General features: G+C 38.9%; 2 protein-coding genes across 8 annotated transcripts; one reads left to right on the top strand and one right to left on the bottom strand.

The window, feature by feature from the left end:
- Window positions 1-1,368: 1,368 nt before the first annotated feature.
- LOC108266903 (thyroid receptor-interacting protein 11) lies at window positions 1,369-19,282 on the top strand. Of its 4 annotated transcripts, XR_008396515.1 has the most exons (11): window positions 1,369-2,407; window positions 2,519-2,622; window positions 3,316-3,462; window positions 3,720-3,812; window positions 3,997-4,176; window positions 4,337-4,429; window positions 4,611-4,790; window positions 5,100-5,183; window positions 5,398-5,489; window positions 6,593-6,793; window positions 9,876-10,157. XR_008396515.1 is itself a non-coding variant. In XM_017470729.3 (10 exons), exons 1-9 carry the CDS (start codon window positions 2,239-2,241, stop codon window positions 5,485-5,487), a joined length of 1,140 nt encoding a protein of 379 aa, XP_017326218.1. In that variant the 5' UTR covers window positions 1,369-2,238; the 3' UTR covers window positions 5,488-5,489; window positions 17,389-19,282. The 4 variants fall into 4 exon arrangements, 3 of the variants coding, with proteins under 3 accessions (XP_017326218.1, XP_017326219.1, XP_053536638.1); XM_017470729.3 differs by lacking the exons at window positions 6,593-6,793; window positions 9,876-10,157 and adding an exon at window positions 17,389-19,282; XM_017470730.3 differs by lacking the exons at window positions 6,593-6,793; window positions 9,876-10,157 and adding an exon at window positions 10,512-10,634.
- LOC108266884 (histone-lysine N-methyltransferase PRDM9) lies at window positions 10,757-22,023 on the bottom strand. Of its 4 annotated transcripts, none has more exons than XM_017470706.3 (7): window positions 21,754-22,023; window positions 21,273-21,345; window positions 19,639-19,798; window positions 17,344-17,615; window positions 14,366-14,433; window positions 14,043-14,233; window positions 10,757-12,557 (listed from the first exon to the last, which is right to left on the bottom strand). In XM_017470706.3, the coding sequence occupies exons 1-7, from the start codon at window positions 21,882-21,884 to the stop codon at window positions 11,464-11,466; spliced, it is 1,989 nt and encodes a 662-aa protein (XP_017326195.2). In that variant the 5' UTR covers window positions 21,885-22,023; the 3' UTR covers window positions 10,757-11,463. The 4 variants fall into 4 exon arrangements, with proteins under 4 accessions (XP_017326195.2, XP_017326194.2, XP_017326196.2 ...); XM_017470705.3 differs by having other exon boundaries at window positions 19,639-19,801; window positions 21,754-22,021; XM_017470707.3 differs by having other exon boundaries at window positions 19,639-19,801; window positions 21,611-21,813.
- Between the last annotated feature and the right edge of the window lie 3,783 nt (window positions 22,024-25,806).

Raw genomic sequence — 25,806 nt, 5'->3', positions numbered from 1 at the left:
CCTCCCCTGTCCCACCAAGACTGGCCGGCTCCTGGAGAGAAAGAAGACATATAAATGAAACAAATAAGAATAAATATACGCGTGTATCGACACGCTCGCTTCGTCGGTCATTATCTTCCAGGACTGAGCCGTTATAAAAGTGAGGGTTGTTGCGTTTGCATTCAGACACTGCAGCGTATGGCGAGAACCGCAACCTCAATATACGAGATATAAACTAATTATTAAAACTACATATATTCATTACTATTTAACAATAACACAGGAGCGCCACCGAGTGTAAAGGTACATTTCTGTAATTCAAAATGAACTTGATTAAGAGTATAAGTACGGCCAGTTAAACCTACTCTTAAAATCACATTGTTTTTGTATATAGAGTGTTACTTCCCGCCTCTGGAAATACTGCAGCTGGAAAATATAATCCTTTCTTTTCTCTTTTTGTTTCTCCGGAACATCCAGAGCACATCACATTCATGCAGAACTACAGCTCTGTCCTTTGGATCAGTTTCACCTCGCAGGTCAGTTTAGCAGTTCAGTTTACAGCATTTATCTTCACAACACGCATCTCGCAGTCAAGTTCAACACCGACTCTCTATCAACATGAGACTAACTCAAAACATGTTAATAAAATACAAAAGATATAAATAACAAATGTTATCACTTTGTATTCTATTACATTCAATTATATTGTTAATAACAGTTCATTTTAAACTTAATACATATTAAAATGAAATATAAATCATATGGAAGCACATTTATCATTAACTGTCACACAACAACAAAAAAACATTCCATGAAAGAAAGGGAAACACAAGCGCCCACAGCCATCATGAAAAATGTCCTGTACCACAACAACCTAATACAATGAACTTGATTAAAATAATACATTTACTGAACATGGTACTGGGAGAACAAAACACATACACACACTTATTTAGAGTTCAGAGAGAGCAAAACGTCGTCATACAGGATTTATCTTCACAACACACCTAATATGAGAAAATACCGTGAACATGTTCGACCATAAGAAGATAAAATGGCGACAGCTAGCTCTCTCTCTCTCTCTCTCTCACACACACACACACACACACACACACACACACACACACAATAAAAACGTGTTAATTTGTTCATCTTTAAAAACTAATTTTACAAGTAAAATACACAGCAGAAACGACTCAGTCCGTCGATCCTAATAATACTATACATGATTAAACTGGTTTGTGTGCTTGAAACAACTTTTAAAGCTTAAAATCCGAACTTTATATTCGCGCTGCCTTAAATACACACCTCTCACAGTCAAGATCAACAACTACGAGAAACCGGAAATGACGCAATACGTCTGTAACAATCAGCAAAGAGCTCTAACACAAGTAAAGTACTCCCAACACCAAGAATGGCAAAATATTAAATAACTGTGAAGGATTTCGGCGAAATTAATACATTTTACTGTCCAACACATGCCATGAAAAACACAAATAATAATAATAATAATAATAATAATAATAATAAATATTATTTCCTGTTTTTCTTATATCTGTTACACGACCAAGACTTCTTTTAACCCAAATTAGTCCTCCTAGTAAATGACACGTATACGGGTATTTGGGACACTCTTATTTAACCCTCCACTTAGAACATGATGAAGAAGTCGTCTACCTTTATGTGGTTCTGACAATCATAACGCTATCAGTACTTAAGACCACACCAATAATACCGCGAACCCGAAAGGGAGCAGAGGAGATGCTGGGAAAGGGCCACCACCAGCACCACCAGCACCACCAGCAGCAGACCACCACCAGCACCACCACCAGCACCACCACCAGCACCACCACCAGCAGCAGCAGCAGACCACAACAAACTTTCCACATCAGCGTAAACTCTAAAAGGGAAAAACATCAGCTCAGCCTACTCATTTTGATGTTACTAGCCGCCAAACCGGCACAAACCTCTACACACGTGCGCAGGTGGAGTACTGATGCAATAATTAGGAGGAAAAGGTCACTCACACACACACACACACACATAATTTTGTCTTGCTGTCGGTCCTGTTTGTGTACACACCGGAAGCTTCACTAATCAAGTCCCTGTGTGTGTGAGCACTTGGTAATGACGCTGATTCTGATTCTAAAACCTGGGTGATGATGGAACTTGAGAATATTCTGGAATGACGCGACAGAGGAAGCCGCTGTAAAAAGATGAAGAACAGAAACATGATGTTTAATCGAGTTCAGTGCTACAATGCGGAATTTAATGAGTTCAGCTCGCTCTCTGGCGGCAGAGCTTCCAGTGCGCCCCCTGCTGTATGCGGCTGGAGCTGCAGTCACAGCCGCAGGGGTTTATTATTATTTTAAGAAGCGTGAAGATGGAGAGAGAACAGCGGAGCTCGCGGACACACCTCTCACCGAGGGTACACCATCTCTCTCTCTCTGTATTTCTTTCTTTCTCAGTCACAGTTCTCTCTGTTTTTATACAAACGATGAGTGCAGGTTAATGTGGTGTTGTGTTTGTTTGTATTTAGACCCAGTGCAGATGGTGTGTGCAGAGTCTGCTTTGGTGGAGTCAGACTTGACGTCTGATGTGGATGGAGTCAGAGTCACACAGACTGACAGCACTGTCCCTGAGGTACTCCCCAAACCACAATCACTTCCATCTCTACTTCTACATTATGGACACTTTGCTGACTTTTTGTTTGAGTGCTGGATGAGACCTGGGGGAAAATGTTCCTGATCTGTTTTAAAAACTCCCTTCAGGCTCTACTTCCAGCACATCCTCTGGGGCAACCCCAAACACTCTTAAATAAGAGTTAAATCATCTAACACGAGATCAAATGGAATGTTTTTCACTAGATAACTCAGATAAATAAGTATTAAAATGTTGTCTGCATGAACTAAGTATTAGCAGTGTAGCTACATTAGCTCAGCTGTTAGATGTTGTCCTGGTTAAGGTTTAGGTGAAGCATGTAACGAGACTCGTTATCACTCGGAGCCTCCAGTTTTTAAAGGAAAATTGGTTATAATTCCTCTTTAACATTTATACTTGAGCAGTTACTGAGTGCTGTATAAGCTAGTAGGCTGTTAGGTAAATAAATAAATGCTCCCAGCTCTCCTGTATAGCTTTTCCCCTGGTTTAATTTGTTCAGACACTCACCGTCCACTTTATTAGGAACACCTGCACATTCATGCAGTTATCTAATCAGCCAATCATGTGGCAGTACGTAATGCATAAAACCATGGATTCTTTGTCAGTCCTCAGAAATGTCTGAATGTGTGTGTAAATGAAAACAACAATTACAACATTTGCATGGTGCACTTTCAGGTTTCTCCGAGGGAGGCTGAGGAGAAGAATCAGAAGGACGAGGTGCCCAGTGCTCCGGTGGACAGCGAGAGGTCCAAACTGGAGGACAGAGTGAGGGAGTTGGAGGAACTGTGTGAGATACTCAGAGAGTGTGATATAAAAACCAAGGTGAGCTACACAAACCTCATATAAATAGTAAAAGTTAAACATATAAATCCATTCGTATCCGGCTTGATAAATGAAGCTCAATGTTAATGCTGCATGAAGCGTTACACCACATGCGATATGTACTTGATCAAAATAAAAATTGTATTTCTAGTTTTAAATGCTGGGTTTCTTTTTTTATTGAATGCATGTGGCCCATTGAAAAGGTGAAAAGTAAGCACTAAATTTGAAACCTCTTCTGCTCCATGGCTGTGTTTTAGGAGTATGAGCAGGAGCGAGAGGCTCACAGTTTCCTGAAGTCTCAGTACGATCAGATGAAGGAAACTTTAACACACAACGAGGAGTCATTAAAGGTAAGATTTATTCCGTGCGTGCGTGCGTGCGCGCGTGTGTTTCCGTTCTCATGTCAGGTTTTTTGGGACATCTTATCTCTTATCCCGAAACCACTTCAGGCTGTTCTAATGAGTGATGAGATGAATCCTCAAGTGTCTGAATGTGTGTGTAGAAGTAAATTAAGCCAACATGTTCTGGTTGTAGAACTTGCAGGTCTCTCTGGCTGAAGCTGAGAGGAAGTACAAGCAGGTGCTGGAGTCCAATGCTCAGCTAGAGAAAGAGAACTTCCACCTGACATCTGACTCGGACAAGCTGCAAGACTCCGTGCAGGATTATGTGGAAGCGCTCTGTGAGGCACACAAGAAGTGTCACATGATAACAATGGTGAGGAAATGCTTGCATTAACAGTTCCTTTAGCAATAATGTGAGTACTCACAGTGAGCCTCATTTATCATTCTTTTAGTAAAGTTGTGTATAATTGTTTGTGTATGTCAACAACAATTACTAACGTTTAAACCTCTTCTGCTCCATGGCTGTGTTTTAGGACTGTGAGCAAGAGCGAGAGGCTCATCGTATCCTGAAATCCGAGTATGAAGAGATGAGGGAAAATTTAACACACGCCAAGGAGTCACTAAATGTAATTTTTTTCTGTGTGCGTGTGTGTGTCCATTCTCATGTAGTCACATTTTTTGGGACATTTTATCTCTTATCCCCAAAACATTTCAAGCTGTTCTAATGAGTGATGAGATGAGTCCTCAAAAGTGTCTGAATGTGTGTTGTGTGTAGAAGTAAATTAAGCCAACATGTTTTGGTTGTAGGACATGCAGGTCTCTCTGGATCTAGCTAAGAGGCAGCGTGAGCAGGTGATGAACTGCAATGCTCAGCTACAGAAAGAGAACTCCAGCCTGATATCTGACTCTGAAGTACTGCAAGACAGCATGCACCAATTGGAGGGAAAGCTCTGTAAGAACCAGCGCAGTCTTGCTAAGATAACACGGGTGAGTGAGAAAATCTGCATGATGAGTTACACCACAGCTTATATGTACTTGAACAAAATAAAAGTTGCGTTTGTAGTTTAAGATGCTAGTTTAGAATAGAAGTGAATAGAAATGGTGCATTGTAGAACATTTAAGATCTCAAGTTAAAAAATAAAGATGTGTGAGGGAAAAATGCATCTCCAGATTTGAGTTTTGTTACACCCTTACACTGCATCTGTTCAATACACATGTTCTAAAAGGGAAACAGAAGTGGCCCATTGTAGATGTGAACAAATCTGAATCCTACTTTTCTCCATGGCTGTGTTTTAGGATCATCAGCGAGCAGAGGAGGCTTACAGCATCCTGCAGTCACAGTACAAGGAGACATTAAACCAGCGTGATGAGTTACTGAAGGTAAGCTTTTTCTCTCATTAAACCATGAATGCTGTAGGACTGCTATGGCAATTTTTTTATGAGATGCAATAAAAAAAGTCCATGTGGCGTCAAGTCCTCAATTTCTACTTGACCAAAATTCACGTTACTTTGAACTTCCTCCTGTTTCACTGAAGTGAAGTAGCCCAGTTAGCCCAAAAATGTAACCCTCTTCTGCTCCATGGTTGTGTTTTAGGAGTGTGAACGTGAGCAGCAGGCTCGCAGTATGCTGATGTCACAGTACAGTCAGATGAAGGAAAATTTACGCTCCACAAGGAGTTGCTAAAGGTAAGATTTCATATCCCTGCCACTTGGTGATGGAGGCATTATGTTTTCGAGGGTTGGCTTTCCGTACGTCCAAGTTTCTCATTAGTGCGATGTCTCAAGAACATTTGAATGTTTGTAGGATGTATGTGGAATTATCACAGTAACCATCAGATGAACTGATTAGATTTTGGTGTTGATCCAAACAGCATCAAGGTCACAGTGAGGTCAAATGTCTGAAATAGTTTTTCATCAGTAGTTTTTCCATCGTATTTGAAAATTTCCCATAGACTTGCATTGGGTTGCGAAAAAAATTGGCGCCCTGCGCGTCTGGCTCTCAAAAGTATTGGCGCCCTACATGTTCGGCACTCAAAAGTATTGGAGCTTGCAACATCTGGCTCTCAAAAGTATTGGCGCCCGATTCGAATTTTGCCACGGCAGGCACCACACACATTTTCTTCAGGAAATGTACCGTTCTAGTTATTATTGTTGTTGTTGTTGTTGTTGTTGTTGTTATTATTATTATTATTATTATTATTATTATTATTATTAATAATAATAATAATAATAATTCTATATATCGGGTTGAGAACCATATATTTGTCTTTATTGGTTTTGAATTAGTCTCGTTAAAAGTCCAATTTTTTTTCAACATTCAGTAACTCACGTTTTAAAATCCAGATTTCGATCAAGTATCTACACTCGAAGAGCACTTTATTAGGAACACATGTATAACTATTAATTCATGCAATTATGTGATCAGCCAATCATGTGGCAGCAGTGCAATGCATAAAATCATGCAGATACGGGCCAGGAGCTTCAGGTAACGTTCCCATCAACCATCAGCATGGGGAAAACATGTGATCTCAGTGATTTTGTTCGTGACATGATTTTTGGTGCTAAATGAGCTGGTTTAAGTATTTCTATAACTGCTGAACTCCTGGGATTTTCATGCACAACAATATTCAGAATGTTGCAATAAAGGAAAAAAATCCAGCGCGGGCAGTTCTGCAGATGGAAACTTCTTTGTTGATGAGAGAGGTCGACAGCGAATGACCTGACAGGTTCAAGCTGACACAAAGGCTACAGTAATTAGGTTAACCACTGTGTTCAATTGTGTTGAGCAGAAAAGCATCTCAGAATACACAACACGTCGAACCTTGAGGTGTATGGGCTACAACAGCAGAAGACCACGTCGAGTTCCACTTCTGTCACCCAAGAACAGAAAGCTGAGGCTGCAGAGAGCACAGGCTCACCAGAACTGGACAGATGAAGACTGGAAATCGTAGCGTGGTCTGAATCTTGATTTCTGCTGAGGCACACAGTTGGTAGGGTCAGAATATGATATAAACAGCATGAAAAATGTCGTAACACACTGCTTTCATGAACATGAGAATGAGTTCTATGTTCTTCAGTGTTCTTCCCAGTCACCAGATCTAAATCCAGTAGAACACCTTTGGGATGTAGAAGAATATGATATTCACAGCATGAAAGTCCACCTGAAAAATGTGCCGGAATTGTGTGATGAAATCATGACAACATTGGCCAGATTTTCAAAGGAATGGTTCCAACATCTTGTGTAATCCATCAAGAATTGATACTGTTTTGAGAGCAAAGGGGGGACCTACCCAGTGTTACTATAGTGTTCCTAATTTCAGTGCATAATCACAATTCCGAAAAATGGGACAGTGGTTAAGGTGATGGACTACAAATCCATTGGGGTCTCCTCATGCAGGTTTGAATCTGGCTGACTATGTCCAAAATTCCTCTTGCATAAGAGGAACTCTGGTTTGGGGTGTCTTTTACCCAAGTTTGTATGACAAACAATGGAGCAGTTCCAGGTCTGTTTCCTTAAAAAGCTGCTGCTCTCTTGGAGAAATCTGGGTTGTTAAACAATGCAGTGGCATCTTTTAAATCACTGCCCATAGCTATTTGAACAGTGAACCAAGTGCATAGCTGCTTGTGTGGTCAACATAAGACGTGGGCATGCTGAAACAGGCATTTTCCAAAGCACAGGTTTGAATGCTGAAGAGAAGGTCTGAGCTTCTCTTTGTCAGTAGATGGGTGCAAACTGGTCATTGCAGCCGGTTCTCAGGTATATTTACAAGCACTGGCTTGATTTTACAGCACTGCCCATAGATGGTTGTGCAGTGAACCAACTACTCTGCCTTGTTGTGTTGATGATGAAAAACCTGAGCATGGTCTCTAACTGAAGCCAGACTTTAGTCCACACTGATTCAGACATTTTATGTAGTCTTGACCAAGTGGTTAAGGAGATGGATTAGAAATCCATTAGAGTCTCCTTGCACTGCTTCAAATCCTGCTGACTACATCTGGAATTTGACAAACTGTGAAGCATTTCCTTATCCAAGTATGTTTCTTTAAACAACTGCTGCAATCTCCAGGAGATATTTGGGTAAAAACAATTAAGGGGTTTCTTTTACATCACTGGCCATAGAAATTCGACCAGTTATCCAGGTGCATCTGCTACTCATCTGGTCAATATAAGACCTGGTCAAGCATGGTGGTGGCACTTTGATGGTGTGGGGATGCTTTGCTGCTTCAGGGCCTGGGCAATAATTGAAGATAACAGGAATTCTGCTCTCTAACAGAAATCTCCAGTCTTCCCTAAACTGAAACACAAGCGCAACTGAATTATGCAGCAAAGCAATGATCCAAAGCGTAGGAGTAAATCCACCTTTGAATGGAGTGGTCTAGTCAAAGTCCTGACTTTAACCATTTGAGATGCAGTGGCAGGCCCTTAAACAGGCAGTTCATGCTCGAAAACCCTCCAATATGACTGAACCGAAGCACCACCTTTGCAAATGAGAGTGGGCCAAAGTTCCACCTGCTCCATATATAATAACCTATTCATAAGAATTAAAAGCCATTATCTTAATTGAGTTTTCATTAAAAAAAAATTGTCAGAAGTTGGATTTGAACCTACAACTAGATTTCAAGACCAGGATCTTCCTTTAGGCAGGGGAAAAGTCTGAACATTGAGTCTGGCGCCTTAGACCACTCTGCATCCTGACACTACAGACATGTCTTTTGTCCTATTCCCCAGCTGCTTACAAACACAACAATTAGACTTGCTGACCTGAAACCGAGGTAAATACATCACCTTATACCTTCCTCTGACCTTAATCTGTCCCAGCTTACTCTGGGGGACCCCAGGTATTTTTAGACACTGTGATGATTTTGCCATTGCTATGGGGCGATAGGTTTGCACTGCTTAGGCAAAAGGAATGTGTACCCCTAAAGACCAGCACCACCTGCAAATATTTCATTTGCATAATCGTGTAGAATTTTTTTTTAAATCTGCAATTACCCGTATGGATCAACGTTTATCAGCATTTCACAGCATTTATCAGGATTGCGTGATTATCAGTGGTAATCTGCGTTTATCGACATTCATCAGCAATTGTCTGCGATTATCAGTATTGACCAGAAATTATCAGCAATTATCAGCAGTTATTGACATTGATAAGCAATCTTGATTTCTAACTTCTTACATTCATACATAAGTATACGTTCATACAGTATCCAGACATAGCCTGACGTCTTCGGTCAATGACGGCAGTAACGACGGTTGTCAGGGACTGAGAAGGGTGGAATTCAAATAAAATACACCAGTTACAATAAAGAATCGCAAGTTTCACAAAAACAACAACATAAAGTAGATTATGGAGTTCTGAAGCAGCAAAATGAGTGGGTATACTGAGGGTACACACCAATATTGATTCTTATTATACTAATATTATACACAAACAGCCCGGGGTAAAAGTAAGTGAACTCAGTAAAACACGAAGACTAAGCAATGAACAAAGAAAATGGAGAGTATAAATAATCTAATAAATCGTGGTCAGGTGAAAACAATAACTTGGGTTAACAGGCAAGTGGAAAAAATGAAAAACACAAATGCAGAATGTCTCCACCTAGTGACCAAAGTCTATATAGCCCAGAATCCTAACAATACACATCCTGATATGGAATGAGGCTCATGCACAGGATCATGACGAAGTCTTAGACATGATGTGATTTTACATCCCTGTATGTGTGATTCAGTTCTTATTAATCAAGTCTGTAAATAAAGGTATAGTACAGGATTGTGTGATCTTATGCACTTAACAACCACACAATTTTATCTTTTATAATTATTGTTCCTAGTTAAAGAGATGATGCTTAGTAATTCATACATTACATTTACATTTACCCATTTACCAGACACTTTTATCCAAATTGACTTACAACTGAGAAAATACAAACAAAGCGATATATCAAGCAGAGAACAATACAAGTAGTGCTACCACACAAGATTCCAGAAGAAGCAAAGTGCGCAGAGTAGAGGTGTAAATGCCAAGAGTATTTTTTATTTATTTATTTTTTTAATTTTTGTGTGTTGGTTAGGTGTTCATGGAAGAGGTGGGTCTTTAGCTGTTTTTTTGAAGATGGTGACAGATTCTGCGGTCCGAATTGAGGTTGGAAGTTCATTCAACTGAGGAACAGTTAGTTTGAATGTTCTTGAAAGGGACCTTGAGCTGCGCTGAGTAGGTACTACTAAGCGTCGGTCATTGATTGATCGCAGATTGTGTGAGAGAACGTAAGCCTTCAGGAGAGAGTTGAGGTACTCAGAGCTGTTCTCTTGGCAAAGGGAGGTAGCACAAAGTATTGACTAAAAGGGTGCCAATAAAAGTTTTTATATATATATATATATATATATATATATATATATATATATATATATATATATATATATATATATAAAAACCTGTGTTGTGTTTGCAATTGTTTGCTATCCATGAGAGCAGAGTATTTTTGTGATTTTTTTAAAATTATTTATTTATTTATTTATTTATTTTACAAAAAAATAATAATCTAAAGTTTAAACAGTAATGACAATTTTTCACAGCCTTCTTTGCTCATATTTACCAACGGTGCCAATATTAATGGAGGACACTGTACATATTTACACACACAAAAGGGAAGAAAAAAAATTGTATGTATGTATGTATATGTAAGTTGTGTTTGTGCATGTATTTTGAGGTGTCACGGCTGGTTGTGGAATGGATAAAACAGGCTAACATCAAGCTTTTGGAATGGCCTTCCCAAAATCCTGATCTCAACCCTATCAAAAATTTGTGGACTATGCTTAAAGGTCGAGTCAGGGTCAAGAAACCAACAAATATCACTGAGCTTTACCAATTCTGCCAAGAAGAGTAGTGAAATGGATGGCTGGATGGCTACCAAAAGCTTCTGCTCGAGGTGAAACTTGCTAAGGGACATTCAACTAAATATTAGGTGTACAGAAAACCCCAAATAAATTAAAACTTGTAAACCAAATTCTTGTTTTATATTAAAGATGTTGTATGTTGTACAATCATTCTGCCGCAGAAAAAGAATAGTTCAAAGAAATTACCGAAAGGCCAATATTGTATAAAATGTACTGGAGATTACCGATGCATTTAAAAAAGCAAATGGTTCTTATACAAAATATTGACTTCGTGTAGTTTATTAGAATTTAATAGAAAAGTCTAATAATTGCTTTTTCCTCTCTCTCTCTCTCTCACACTGAATATATATATATATATATATTCTGGAGGGACATCGGACGGCGTGGCGCGGTGACATAGTGACGTGTGCCGTTAATCTAATTATGTTCTATTCCATGTAAAACGGGAAAATGACAGGAGTATTCTAAAAGCGTCTCATATAAACACCTTAATCATATTGTTATCTTATTCAGAGTAAGGTCAATAATTAGATTACTGCTGTCCATGTAAACGTAGTCATTGTTACTTTTAAACCATCTCCACAATATTTCTGCATTTTATGTTATGGCTATGGTAACAATCAAACGTTAAAGCCAGTTAATACAAACAACATAACATTGCTTACCACAGAATGTCAAAATAAAAAGAAGCAAAAATACAGTTTACGCAGATTATTTAAAGCTAAAAGTCTTATTTTTCCTTTAAAAAAATATTTTTAATCATATCTAATTTGACAAATAATTCAAATAATGTAATGGGTCTGTGTTAGTGCACTTGTGCGTCTTAAACGTAAGTGAATAAGTAAACCTCTTTCCACATTGTGAGCAGTGATACGGCTTCTCTCCTGTGTGAATGCGCTGGTGTACATGAAGAGAACTTTGTTGAGAGAAACTCTTCCCACACTGCGAACAGTGATACGGCTTCTCTCCTGTGTGAGTGCGCTGGTGTCGCTGGAGATGACTCTGATGATTAAAACACTTCTCACACTCTGAGCAGTAATACGGTTTCTCTCCTGTGTGAATGCGCTGGTGTCGCTGGTAAGTACTCTGATGAGTAAAACTCTTACCACAATGTGAACAGTGATGCGGCTTCTCTCCCGTGTGAATGCGCTGATGTAGTTGGAGATTACTTTGAAGGGTAAAATTCTTCCCACAATGTGAGCAGTGATACGGCTTCTCCCCCGTGTGAACACGCTGATGGACTTGGAGATTACTCTTTTGAGTGAAACGCTTCCCACACTGTGAGCACTGAAACGGTTTCTCTCCTGTGTGAATGCGCTGGTGTAGTTGGAGATGACTATGATGAGAAAAACTCTTCCCACACATGGAGCAGTAATATGGCCTCTCTCCAGTGTGAGTGCGCTGGTGTTGTTGGAGATCACTCTTTTGAATAAAACTCTTGCCACACTGTGAGCAGCGATGCGGCTTCTCTCCGGTGTGAATGCGCTGATGTTTTCGGAGAACGCTCTTATGATTAAAACTCTTACCACAATATGAGCAGCGATACGGCTTCTCTCCGGTTTGATTGCATTGATGAGCTTTGAGAGCATTCTGATCAGTAAAACTCTTTCCACACTCTGAGCAGTTGTGAATTTTTTCCTCCATTTCTTTCTGAGGGGTGTTAGAACCAGAGGAAGTTTGCTGATCACTGGAGCCATTTGTGGCCACCTGAATCTCATATTTAATAATTTCTGATTTCTGCTGTCTCGGATACTCCTCGTAGTGGTAGCTCTGGACATGTTTGTTGAGGTCAATTTGAGATGTACAGGAAAATGTACACAAGGAGCAGGAGAAGACTTGCAACAGATCGTTGTTTACTTCTGGAGCAGTGAAAGAAAAAAAAAATATATATATACATTAGAAACATAGAAGTATAAAACTATTGTTAAGAACTACCACAATTAAATTTAAAAGTAGTAGTACTAGTAGTAGTATTGGCAAACTCAATAATTAGCAACAAGAAACACAGAGTGTTCAAGTAAAGTACGCTAAGGAAATCCACCAAATATACTCCATACCCACAGTTAATCAGGGCATTTGTAATGTACACAACAAGCCTGTTTGTGGTTGCCCAGTGTTGCTTCTGCAATTGTTATTAACCAAGCCTGTTTTGACAAAACTGGCATAAATGTGGTTAATGTATAATCTCAAAGATACTGTTGTGATTGTGGGGGACTGATGACCTTTATCCCTACAACACCTTTTCTTCTTTGCACCAAACTCAATCTGGTAGCCATTCATCAAAAGTCAATCTGCTGCTTTTTACTTCCACTCCAGTTTTCTTTACAGTACTGTTGTCCTCTCCTGGCACATACACAGTCACTTGGAGCCCACTATCACACAAATGCAACCCAGAAAATGCTGAGGTGAGCAAATAGATCATATAAACTTGAGGAAGAAAACAACAATAACAACAACAACTCATGTAGCCTATCCCTGGTTGCTCAATAAAGGCTCTTCTACAGGACTTGCCTGCACCATTAGAGCTCATCCATTTATGGCCAGACCTGTGAGAGTTGGAAGACCAGCACCACCACCACCTCACCCAACCGAACATTACCCAGCACTATATAAGAACCTGACTGGGAGAATTTTTGGCAACTGTGAGCCATCAAGGAGGAGGTGGAAAAAAACAACTAGCAGTTGATGAAGAGTGCTAAAGCCTGTGAACCAGCTAAAAAGCATTGATTAAAATTTGTTACAAAACTGGAGAAAACTGATAGGCTTTGTAAAGATAAGCTGGGTTTACACTGTATGATATTCAGCCCGATTTTGCAGTGCACATCGCAAAGGACAGGAGTTGAGATCAGTGGTGTTAACCTTTGGTCATGAGTTGAAATCAGTAGTCTTAGGGACAGATACAAACACGGTAGTGGCAATGGTGAAATGTAAACAAAAGACATTGGATTTAAAAGAAGACTGATTTGTTGAAATGTCCAAAAAAGAAAGAATTCATCTAGGACTATACTATACACATGACATGTGGGGCAGTGGTGGCTAAACGGAAGGTCAGAAGGTCAGGTGTTCATGCCCCAGAACCACCAAGCTGACACCATTAGGCCACTGAATAAGGCCCTTAAGCCTCTGCTAAGGGGAAGAACAAGGAAAAAGAGGCACATGCTGCAGTCCTGTAGCTTCAAGCTAAGTCACTAAAAGAGCAAAACAAAAGCCTGGGTATTCCAGAAGCTATGAATCACAGTAGTTTTAGCTAGAAATTCACAGCTGACGGTTCAACAGAAAAAGGAATGGATATCCTGACTGGGGTAAGTAATGAGAAAACTAAAATGATTAAGGTTAGACTTTACCATTTGTGGAGGACTTTGTGCTCCTGTGGTAGTCACATGTATGCCTGAGATCTTTGGCATACTCCTCATCATACCACACGAAGAGCTCCTGTCCTGAGTCGATGGGTCGACAACAACGGTACAGAATCTTTCCTTGATACTTAAATGCCACTAGATTCTGCTCTTCTCCATTATGAGCACAATTCACATACCTAAAAAAAAACCCATCAGAAGTTAGAGAAAGCAACGCTAGGTAATAATCAGATGTTAGAGAATAATAAGTCTCCACAATTAAGTGGTTTTAAATTTAAAAACAAATACCCAACAATAAGGATTTTCCTCACCTCATCCAGTTAGCATACATCTCTCTCTTGGCATCTATGTATTCCTCACAGTGCCTGCTCCTGTATACCTGCAAAAAATTACACATTTACATTTGATCTGTTAATTTATGCTTTTTTTTCTTGTGTTTATTCTAAGCACTTCTGCCTCGTCATAGCCTAAGAGAGTAGCCTAAATCAAAAAGTGTTCTCATTTAGAAAATTGGAACTTTCACTATCTTCAGGAATACACTTTCAGAGTTTAGGGATGATTTAAGAAAAACAGCCAGGAGCTGAGCTGCGAGTGCCCCTTGTAATTAAAAGTAGGCCTGCCTCAGCTTAGGGATGGATTATACTGCTTCAGGAGATTAGGATAATACACTGGAGCTAAACCACCGAATAGTCCAATCTAGAGGTTGGACTATGTCTCAGTCAAACACCAGAAGGGAAGCTTGGACAACGATGCAGTAAATAATCCACCTTGCTCACGTTCATTACACCTGCCACTGAGTCTGCGACACTGCTGATGACGTGTAACACACGAGTGGCGAAATCTGGCTGAAAAATATCCGTTTTACTCCTTGAATCACCTGACATGACGGTCATTGAATCTACTAGAACATGAAACCATCAGTCCATTAAAATATACCTCAGAGATAGTGGACTTTGGCACAAGGTCGAGGATCTTCACCCATTAACGGATACTTGTGAGTGAGTTTGGAGTGGAATATTCAGCAACAGGTGTAGATGACAAGGTCCCAGCGATTATTCAAGTGGAAACAACGTTTTCTCCCAACAATAGGGCTGATTTATAGGTTTTTTTGTAATTTGTAATATTGATCCCAATCGGTTTTAAATTTTTTGAAGACATGAGAGTTTATAATGTTTTTGAGGTCTCAAGGAGGAATGGGGCATTTTTTGAGCTCTGAAGATGAGGCCTCCTTAGAAGCAGCATCTGCTTGCTCATTCCCTGGAATTCCACAATGCCCTGGTACCCAACAAAAAATTATTTAAAAATTCTGTGCCTCCAAAAAACCGAAGTCCATTTACAATTTCTACAAAAGCTGGGTGTTCATTTTCAGAAGACTTTGAGTCTGTTATTATTATTAGGAAATCCCAGTGTTGAGAAGTTTTAGAGAATTAGTAGCATTGGCTTCTGTTGTAAAAACTGAATTATGGCTTGGAATCTGTAGTCTACTTTTCTGATGGTTGACCACAAAGCAGAGTATAATATATATATAATATATATATATATATATATATATATATATATATATATATATATATATATATATATATATACACACAGACACATTCCAGGGGGGCTGCTTCCAGTGTGTCTGTCCTTTCATAGACGTTCATATTTTCAACATGGGGCTTGAGCCGTAGTCCGCACAGACGAATATACCTTGACTTTATTGAATACTGCATGATAGGCTGAAGTATTTTTATTAGCTGATAGTTTTGTTTTGTATTGCAGGGCTAATCGGAGATGTCTGTTCTCCAGAGAGAGTTCATTAGCCTTAACATATAAGCTTTGGATTGGTGATGTTCTGAAGGGCCACAGGGACAGACGTATGCCTTGATGATGAACTGTGTCCAACAGCCGGATATATGATACCATACACCATGTCATACACCATGCTCCCATAGTCCGGATGTGAAAGAATCATTGTGCTATAGAGTTTTAGCAAAACTGAGCTTTCAGCTCCCTACTTTATGATATTCATGGTTTTAAAACGGTGTTTTAAATTCTTGAAAAGGGGGATAAAAGACAATTTATTATGCCAAGGAATTTTGTCTCTTTGACAACTTTGATAGGATCTCTTTCTAAGAATAATTCTGGGTCGAGATAGAGAGAGCGTAATTGGCAAAAATGCACACAGAGAGTTTTGGTCTTTCAGAACTTGCAGCCATTTGATATGGACCAAGCCTGCATTTCATTGATTTTTAGCTGGATTTTCCATTCAATACTACGCACGGGTTTACCTCTGTAACAAAATACAGATGTCATCCACATAATGGCTGCAGTAGATCGCTGGCCCGATTACTTTTGCGATGTTGTTTATTTTGATACTAAAAAGATAAAATACCACCCTGAAGCACTCCTAGCTCTTGTCTGTGTAAGTCAGAGAGGGTATTTCCTACCCTGATTTGAAAAAGTCTGTTAGATAAAAAGTTGTCAATAAAAGTAGGCAGCTGTCCTCTGAAACTAAGTTGGTGTAAATAGTTTAAAATACCGTACTTCAAGTTTTTTTGTTTTTGAAAAATAGGAGGTGTTTAGCACAGCTAGCCCATTTGTTCCAGCTGCCTCTGGTCTTTTCTGGTCCCATGGTCATTACTACAGTCTTGAGATATTCAAAAGTAGCATTTCACTGTGCAAAAATACAGTTAAACTAAACACGTTAGCTTATGAACTGCAGAGTAAGCTAGTATAAGTCACTGAAAAATAAACTAAAAGAGCCGCCTTTTTCCTCAATAAAATGGGAGATGACAATTCATACTAGCTTTATACCTGCATAAAGGTTGGCAGGTCTAGTAATTTAATGTAAAAACTAGATATTGTGACAGTGTTAGATCGTATAGAGACAGTTAAATTTGTATATCATGCAAGCATAGTCTAGATCAATGTTATAAGCTCCTTCTGCTAGATTGGGTTTAGAGTGTATACTTGTTTGAGTGACAGTACATCATAAGCATTCTGAAGCAGCTGAAATTGCATTTGTGCATGCCTCCACATATCACTGGCACAAAGAAATGTTAAAATTTTAATTATGTTCATCTAGTGAAGGCATTCTGCTGCTTAAAAAATGCATTATGTGGCTCCACTGAAATGGATTATACCACTAAATAGTAAAATGACGTATTATACACTCTAAACATAAATTTTTCGATGCAACACTGCCCCCAACTTCTTCAGTAATGTACTGCACTGAAAATGTACACACTGAAAAGTAGAGGACTAACCTTTTAACATTTATTATCAATGTATAAAAACTCACCACCCAACAGTAGACACTGTTCATAGCTTCCTCTCTGTCTACCAGCTCTCCCTGGAAGGGTCCGAAGTGTGCACCAACTGGAACAGTCTCCCCTATATTAAACACTCCCAGGCCTGCGTCAGGAATACCGGACTTCCGAATCTCCAGACCAGGAGGAAGAGTTTGTCTGGCTCGGTCAGCGACTCCCATGGGAACAGGGGTATCGGTGATGAAGAGCGCCGGACCGTGAACCTCACACTTGTTGAAGAAGAAGGATTTGCAAACTTCACAGTCTGGAAGGAGAGAAAATATGATTAATTAATGAACTGCAATAAATGCAATTCTGTAATGTTTTAGTGTGCAAACATATCGTCATGGAAAAAAACACCCTCCTTCAATACTATGCTTTTTATTTATCAGGGCCTAAATTACAAAGCATGGTCCTCACCAACTTCTCTAAACAAACAAAAAACCTCAGGTGACAACAACAACAAAAAACAACAGATTTCAATAAAAGTAGTAATTTTTTCAACAAAAAGTACACCAACATTCAGAAACCAGATGGGAAAAATACATACACCAATCCTACTTCCAAAGGTATAAACAGCGTAATTAGTAGCAGGGTGTTACCAATGAAATGCACAAGATGAGCAAATCATCAAGAGTTGTGACTACCTCTATAAAAGCAGAGCTTTGACAATTTGATGTTCTGGAGCACACAGGATTGCTCGTCAATCTGGGAAGGGTTATAAGGCCATCTCCAAACAATTTGAAATTCACCGTTCTACAGGCTCGTTTACAAATGGAGAGCCTTCAAGACAGTCTCCCAGCTATTTCAGTCCAAGGTCAGACCGTATAAAGAAAAACCCAAGAGCTACATCATGTGACCTACAGGCCTCTATAAGAACACTAAATGTTTATGTTCATGACAGCACAATTAGAAAAAAAGACTGAACAAGTATGGCTTTCCTGGAAGCGTGGCTAGGAAAAAAAAGCCCCTTCTCTCCAAATGCATATGAACAAACCAGAAAAGTTCTGGAACAATATCCTTTGGACTGATGACACCAAGGTTTAGATGTTTGGTGAAAAACACAGCGTATCACTACAAACACCTCATACCAACTGTCAAGCATGGTGGTGGAGGGGTGATGATTTGGGCTTGTCTTGCAGCGACAGAAAGTAGGAAACGTGCAGTCATTAAGACGATGATGAGTTCCATTTTGTACCAGAATAATCTTGAGACAAATGTGAAGCCATCTGTCCAGCACCGTAAGCTGGGCCAAAAGTGGGTCATGCAACAGTACAATGATCCTAAGTACAGCAGCAAATCGACGTCTGAATGGCTAAAGAAGACAAAAATCAAGGTGTTGGAATGGCTAAGTCCAGACCTCAACCCCATTGAGATGATGTGGCAGAGAGCTGTGCATAAACAAATGCCCTCAGACCTCAATGAACTGAAGCAATGCTGGAAGAAAAGTGGGCCAAAATTTCTCCAAAATGTTGAGAGATTGAGAATCTTCTACAGAAAATGTTTACTTAAAGCTATTGTTGCTAAAGGTGGTTCTACATGTTACTGAATTATATGATGCACTTATTTTTTCCCTGACCTGGTTTCTAAATGTTGGTTTACCTTTTTTTTTTGTTTTTTTGTTTTTTCTGTCGGGGGAGTGACTACATATTGAAATCTGTTGTGGTCACCTGAGGTTATTTATTTCTTTATAGAAGTTTCTGTTATTTAGACCCTGGTAAGGCAGTGGTGGATCAGTGGTTAAAGGCTCTACTGATCAGAAGGTCAGGAGTTCAAGCCCCAGCACTGCCAAGCTAGCACTGTTGGGCCCTTGGCCAAGGCCTTTAACCCTCTCTGCTCAGGTGTATAAATGAGATTAATGTAAGTCGCTCTGGATAAGGGCGTCTGCCAAATGCCTGAAATGTAAATGATAAATAAAAACATAGAATTGAAGTGTGCATACTTTTTTTTGGCATGACTGTAGGTGGTAAATTATTTTTTTCTCCAAAACAGAAATAGGTAGGTCAACATTGTTAACAAGAAAATCTTAGCAATCAGAAAGAAAAACACACACAAGACACAAAAACACCAGCATATATTATATTACAGGTTAATATTAAGCTGTAATTTTAAGCTAATTATTTATATTTGAATGTGGTCAGAATGCAGCAGCTTTTAAAAAATACTGCAACCAGCGTTTTTCCTCCCTCATGATCACATTGCAAAAATGCAACAATCTCTGTAATATATTTTTCCCCATGCAGCACGGTGAGTGTGTTACTCGGCTCCAGATTGGCTTGATGTCTTACAGAGGTAGTCTTCATTGTAAGTTTCTTCCTCTTTAGTGGAGATAACTTCAGGTATGTTTTTGTGATTTTCTCCATGGTTGTAGATGTGCAGGTCTAGCGTCTCCTCTTTCTTCACACAGACCTCTGTCCCTCCTGATGTCCCTCCATCTGAAGTCTCTCCCTCCTGGAAAAAACCCCAAAACAAAATACAACAGAATAAAAAAATACGGTTTTAATGCAAACAGTAATGGTCCCTGTGACTCTCTACTGGTCATTTATCGCCTTCTATTGGTCCCATGTTTTGTCGAGTGGATACCATTAAGGACCAATAATGGTAAAGGTAATCAGGGGTGGATTTAGCACTAGGCAAATGTAGGCAACATTGACAGTATCAATAATATTGTGTCTTCTTTCCTTTGGAGTGGCGAGTCACCGGCACGGCCCAACTTGGTAAGGAGGGTTTGGGTTTTGTTGTTTGTCTACTCAAAATGCTTCTAATCTATTGTTCACCTCCCACTCTCAAAAAACAGTTTGTTCTGCGCTACTGCGTACTTTCAAACACGCCCTCTTTTACATCTAATTCACATAGACAATGAGATTGATTTCCATGGATGAAAAAAAGGAAGGGAAGAAAAGAAAAGGTGGGTCTTAAAAAGCTCTGTTGAAAAAAGTATAAAGCGTTAGAGGTAGGTGGTGTGAAGTGTTTTAAATGAACAGATTTTGCCTTTGCCGTAAAGGCAAGTTGCAGTTCTGCAGGTGCTGACGGATCTAGTATTACAATCAAGGAACAGCAAGGCTGGGACAGGTAGCAGGGTTCATTCTCTCTCTCCCTCTCTCATACACACAGACATGCTCTTTCAAATATACACTTTCACATCCACATATATACACTCTCGTATATATACACCCCTCTTCACCTCCTCCTCATTCCCTCCTAAAGCTCCGCTGACCTCCTCCCCAAAGAAACCCTGAACTCTACAGGATGATCGTGTACATTCAGATGTGGATTCATGTTTAAAAATAAAGTTTCGGTCCTGATTGAGGAGATGTACAGCTGAGCGGTGCAGCTCTACTACACTGCACCCAGATGACGCCCCTGACTAGCCGTCTTGATTGTTTTATATTCTTTGTCACACTGTTCTTCCGTTTCTGTTTGCCTATTTTACAAATATGACTTGATGTCTGTTCAATGCTACCTTCAATGAGCAGGTGTGTTATGATGTACCGTGTTGTGGGCTGGGTCTGGTGGTCCGCTCAGGGCCAGAAAGACCAGGGTCACTTTTTGATCCCAGTCCACCCCTAATTATTGTTATTAATGCTAAATTATGTATGCGGAAAATTTAAAAAATCCATGTTAAAACACTGAAATGAGGGCCCCATTACTATACTTTGCCTAGCGCCTCCAAATCACTAAATCCACCGCTGATGGTAATGGTTTTAATGGTATTTGTAGTGGAAACCATTAGAATTTATGTGACAGCTTCTATTGTTTTTATTTCCAACAGGGCTGTTTTCACATCCTCAGAAAATTTGTGAGAAAACAACGAATAACACTTATTCAGCGGAGTAGTAAAATACAAAAGGCAAACTTTATCATCGTGTTATTGATTTCTCCCACAAATCCTGAGACTGTTAGACACATCATTGAGTTTTACCTGTGAAGGATCATCAGCATGAGACGTTCTGGAGGAGTGCGGTCCGTCACCTGCTGAACTCATTATAACAGGTCTGAAAAGAGATCAATAATAATAATAATAATAATAATAATAATAATAATAATAATAATAATACATATTTAATTAAATATAAAGGGAACGTAGATGATTATTTGAAGCTGTTCTTACACTTAGATACCTGAAAATATGAAAATGTTTATACTAATTGTTTGATCTAAGGCAGAATGACAGATCTCTCCTCATTAAATAAATAGTGCACTATATAGGGTCTACATTCCTAGAGATCCATTTGGGATTCGAGCTTCTGTTTACCTTACCTTTGAGTTTTAGAGCAAAACGGAGCTTTAAATCCGCAAACAGAGACACGGTGACGATCTTTTATTTCTAACTGGATCCACTCTAACTGTAAAACTCTGTCAGAAATTATTTAATGTAAAGATTATTAGCTCAAGTAGAATACCTCAGCTGTTTAGGGGGAAAACCTGCAGTGTCTTTTTTGTTCTTCGGTGTTTTCTGACGGTTGGAGAAGCAGCTACTGGGCACGTTACCGCCACCACCTGGTCTGGAGGGCAATTCCAGTTTGGAGGACATCTATCATAATTATTAGCAGTTGTGTGGATTACATTGGGGAAAGTCCTTTTATAAGTGCCCAAGCACTACAGGACATGAAACAGGACATGCAGGTGAACTGTAAGATCTACACTGAAAATTATATTTCTTTTTGTCTGCCAAAAAAAGCTTCAGGAACAATTTTTCTGTCCATTTATGTAGCGTTGAGATCACTTATTTCCAAAATTAAGGCGCTTGGAATGTGACAAAATTATTTGAATGTGAATTTTGTATGATTGAATTATATAAGCATGACTCATTCATTGATTCAGAATGCAGTCTTCAACCAGTCCAAGAGAACCCATGTCACACCCCTCTTCATCTCCCTCCACTGGCTTCCTGTAGCCGCCTCACGCAATCTGCGATCAGTTAACGACTGATGCTTAGTAGTGCCTACTCAGTCTGGCTCAAGGTGCCTTTCCAGAACCTTCACACTAACTGTCCCTCAGCGGTGGAATGACCTTCCAACCTCAATCCGGACTGCAGAATCTGTCACTATCTTCAAAAAACAGCTAAAGACCCACCTCTTTCGTGAACACTTAACTAACCCCTAAAACACCAAATTCACATTATCCTTGAAAAAAAAAAAAGTAAAAAAAAAAAATTAAAAACTTATTCTGGTTCTTACACCTCTACTCTGTGCACTTTGCTTTTCTAGAACTCTATTAAAAGATCTTGTACAGTAGCACTACTTGCATTCTTTTCCGCTTGATATATCGCTTTGATTGTATTTCCTCATTTGTAAGTCGGTTTGGATATAAGCGTCTGCTAAATTAATAAATGTAAATGTGAATATGACACTAAATAAAAATGATCTGTGGTGTATTTAACAAATTCACATTTTTACAGCCATTTTTTCTTTGTTTTGAACTTTTAAATTAGTTTAACTAAATTAGAATCAAGTATTAATGTGTACAGATATGTGCATAGATAAAATGTGAACTTTTTAAGTATGAAAGCCTTTATGTGTGATTTTAAACAAATCACTGATAAAAATTCAGAAGATCTCTTTAACTTTCTGTAAAATCGGAAAGGAAGCAACTTTAAGCCAGTGATGAAGGAATATAATGTATTCGATAGAGTAAATTTGATTATATGTGTAAAATCAGAATTGACAGAATTTATGTAAACAATATGCTTAAAGTTACATGCTACATGATTAAAGTTTTAATAGACTACTGACGCCACTTAGATCATCAGAAACTTCATTTTAAGGCTGAGTAAATTAAAAATTATTAGAATTGAATACACAGATATTTTTTTTAAATCTGATTTGGCTTTGGACTTAAAAGAAGAAATTAATAGAATTGCATCTTTGAAAATATTCGAGTTAATTGCAAATTATGGGAGGTTTGAAAAAAAACCCTACTTTTTTAAAGATATAAAAGTCATTTTATAAACAAGTAGAGGAATGAAAAATACAGTTCCTTAATGAGAAAATATATTGACCTATAATGTAAATTGTGTCATTTATTGTATAAATAAAAAAATGAATTGATAGTTTTAATTATGAAACTCTTTTATATGTTCAAAATCAGCACACAATCAACAAATTTGGTGAGATGTCACGTCAGACGATTAACAAGGCATCCTGAGGCGAGCACTGACCATGGATCAGTAAGAACACTATTGAATAATTTCAGTTGTATAAACCTACATAATAAAAATGACCCCAAGAACAGTTAAAAATATATTAAACACTGGTTCACCTTGAGATCAACACCCTCCTGGAGTACCATCGAACTTTCTAAACATTTCAAAACAGTATAATGTAACGAAGCCTTGTTTGCTGAAATCATGTGACTTGGCCCATTTAATATGCACTCCAAACCACTGATTGTAAACAAAAGATTTGTAAAGGTTTTGAAGCTTCACAAAGCAGTGTTTTAAAGCGTCAATCACCAGTTCATTGTAGTTAATGAGGGAAGGCCATGGAAAAGTCACTGCATGACATCTCCAGTGAAAGCTACATAGCTAGTGAAGCAAACAGACTTCTCGTGTATCCATCCACTTTAAACACCAATGGACCATCCCTGAGCCATGTGATGGTTCCTCTGAATGACTTTGTGGTGTGTGAACAGTCCTTCCTATTGTCCCTGTATGTCCACAAGCACCAAATTTGTTTGTACAGGTGCTTGAATAGCTTCGGTCTGGTATAGAAATCTCTGATGTACATATGTTTCCCAGATCCTAGGTAGGCTTTATTCATCAAAGAAATAACAGCCTTGTATGAGAGTCCTTGTCCTTTTTCAAAGGGTTTGTCTGTGGCATGAGTCATCCAGAACAAACAGCTTCAGTTTTCCAGTGACTTGCCATGCCAGTTTTCCCCTTGGTGTCAACCTTTCTCTCATTCAGAGAGAGATTTCTCCATAGTTGGTAGAAATCTTTGCAAGTGGGTCAAATCCTGTCCATGAGGGGTATCAGTCTGAACAGTTTCATCTTGTCCAGTTCCTAGAAAATTAGTCTGACATCTTTGTAGAACCATCTGTGTTTCCATCCTCCTGAGATTTTCCTGGAAGCCTGCTTATCGGTGTCACTACACAGTATGTCCACAGCATCGGGAGATAAGAATAGCTGGAAAAGGTCCAAAGGAGTGTGGTTGTCTGTACTCAGTTGAACACCAGCTGGCTGTGCAAGCAGGAATCACATCTACATCATCCATGTTCCAGGCCAAAGCAGGTTGATATCCTTCTACGGGCAATGAACAATGTCAATTTTTGGAAGGCTCAGAAGGCGTACGTGGTCTGCTCTTCAACACCATCAAGATCAATGAAAAGCTTATTATATACAGTAGTTCCTAACTGCTATTTTGTCTGCTGTATCTCATATTGTTCAGAGCTTAGACACAAATAAAAAATAACCTTAGACATTACAGGCATACAGTCTTGGCACAATGAATTGCCTTTTTACACACACACACAAATGCAGTGACAACAATTCATGCATAAAATATAAATGGTAACCTAATGACTAACAATATCTAATTCGTGACCTACTGTATGTATTTCCATTTACATCTGACCTAGGGAATTGGCTTACTGAGACACATAAGCAACTGTTGTTGGTCATAACAATTGAGATCTACATCCAGAAATGGCCTGATGGTTTTCATGAACATTTTTATAATACAAATTCATCCACGGTTTAAGTATGTAGATCCACATGTAACATACACATGCCATGAGACATCAGATACTTTGATCAGCCTTGAGATTAAGGAAATTCACCATGTGATACCCTTCGGTAGACTTTCCTTTAAAAACAAATTCACTGTTATCATTCCATGAAGCAACTTCACTGGATTTTAATATATTTTCTATAATATGAGAAGCATTTTGTTTGTTCCTTGAAGAAATGTTAGCAAGCACATCTTGTACAATTTCATCTTTGGGCAGTTGTGGACCTTCAATCACTGGTGCTTCTGTTTTGCTTTCTGGAATTTTTGGCAGGGACAGGGTCAGCCGAGGCAGTTCCTGGTCTCCTAATTTGACCAAGTTTGAAATTTTTTTGCAGGGCCGATGTGTAGAGTTTTGCCTCATAATCTCATAATCTCATAATCTCATAATCATTCAGATCAGTCCTTGACAAAATGTGCTGTACTGCCTCATCTAAGTTGTTTTCAGCAGTGTTTTGATTCTGTTTAAGCTTTCACAAGTTGATCAAGCTGATGTTGCGGGACTAAATATATTTTCTCTGCAGTCTTGTTACAGTTGTTAATGGGATGCGATTAAGCTTCTTATAAAAGGAACGTTACACTGAACAAAGGCAGAAGAAATCCTCCAGATTGATTAATAGTTTTCCTTTTTGTTTTAAAACCCAGTACTATTTCGTCAGTAGTATATATTCCCTTTGAACATGTCTAAAGCTAGGTCATATGCTCAGTATAAAATCTGTGGGTGCATCA

Source organism: Ictalurus punctatus, chromosome 6, assembly GCF_001660625.3.
Source record: "Ictalurus punctatus breed USDA103 chromosome 6, Coco_2.0, whole genome shotgun sequence".
Classification (NCBI taxonomy): domain Eukaryota; kingdom Metazoa; phylum Chordata; class Actinopteri; order Siluriformes; family Ictaluridae; genus Ictalurus; species Ictalurus punctatus.
Note: the sequence above shows the minus strand (reverse complement) of the source record. Positions and strands in the feature narration are given on the sequence as shown.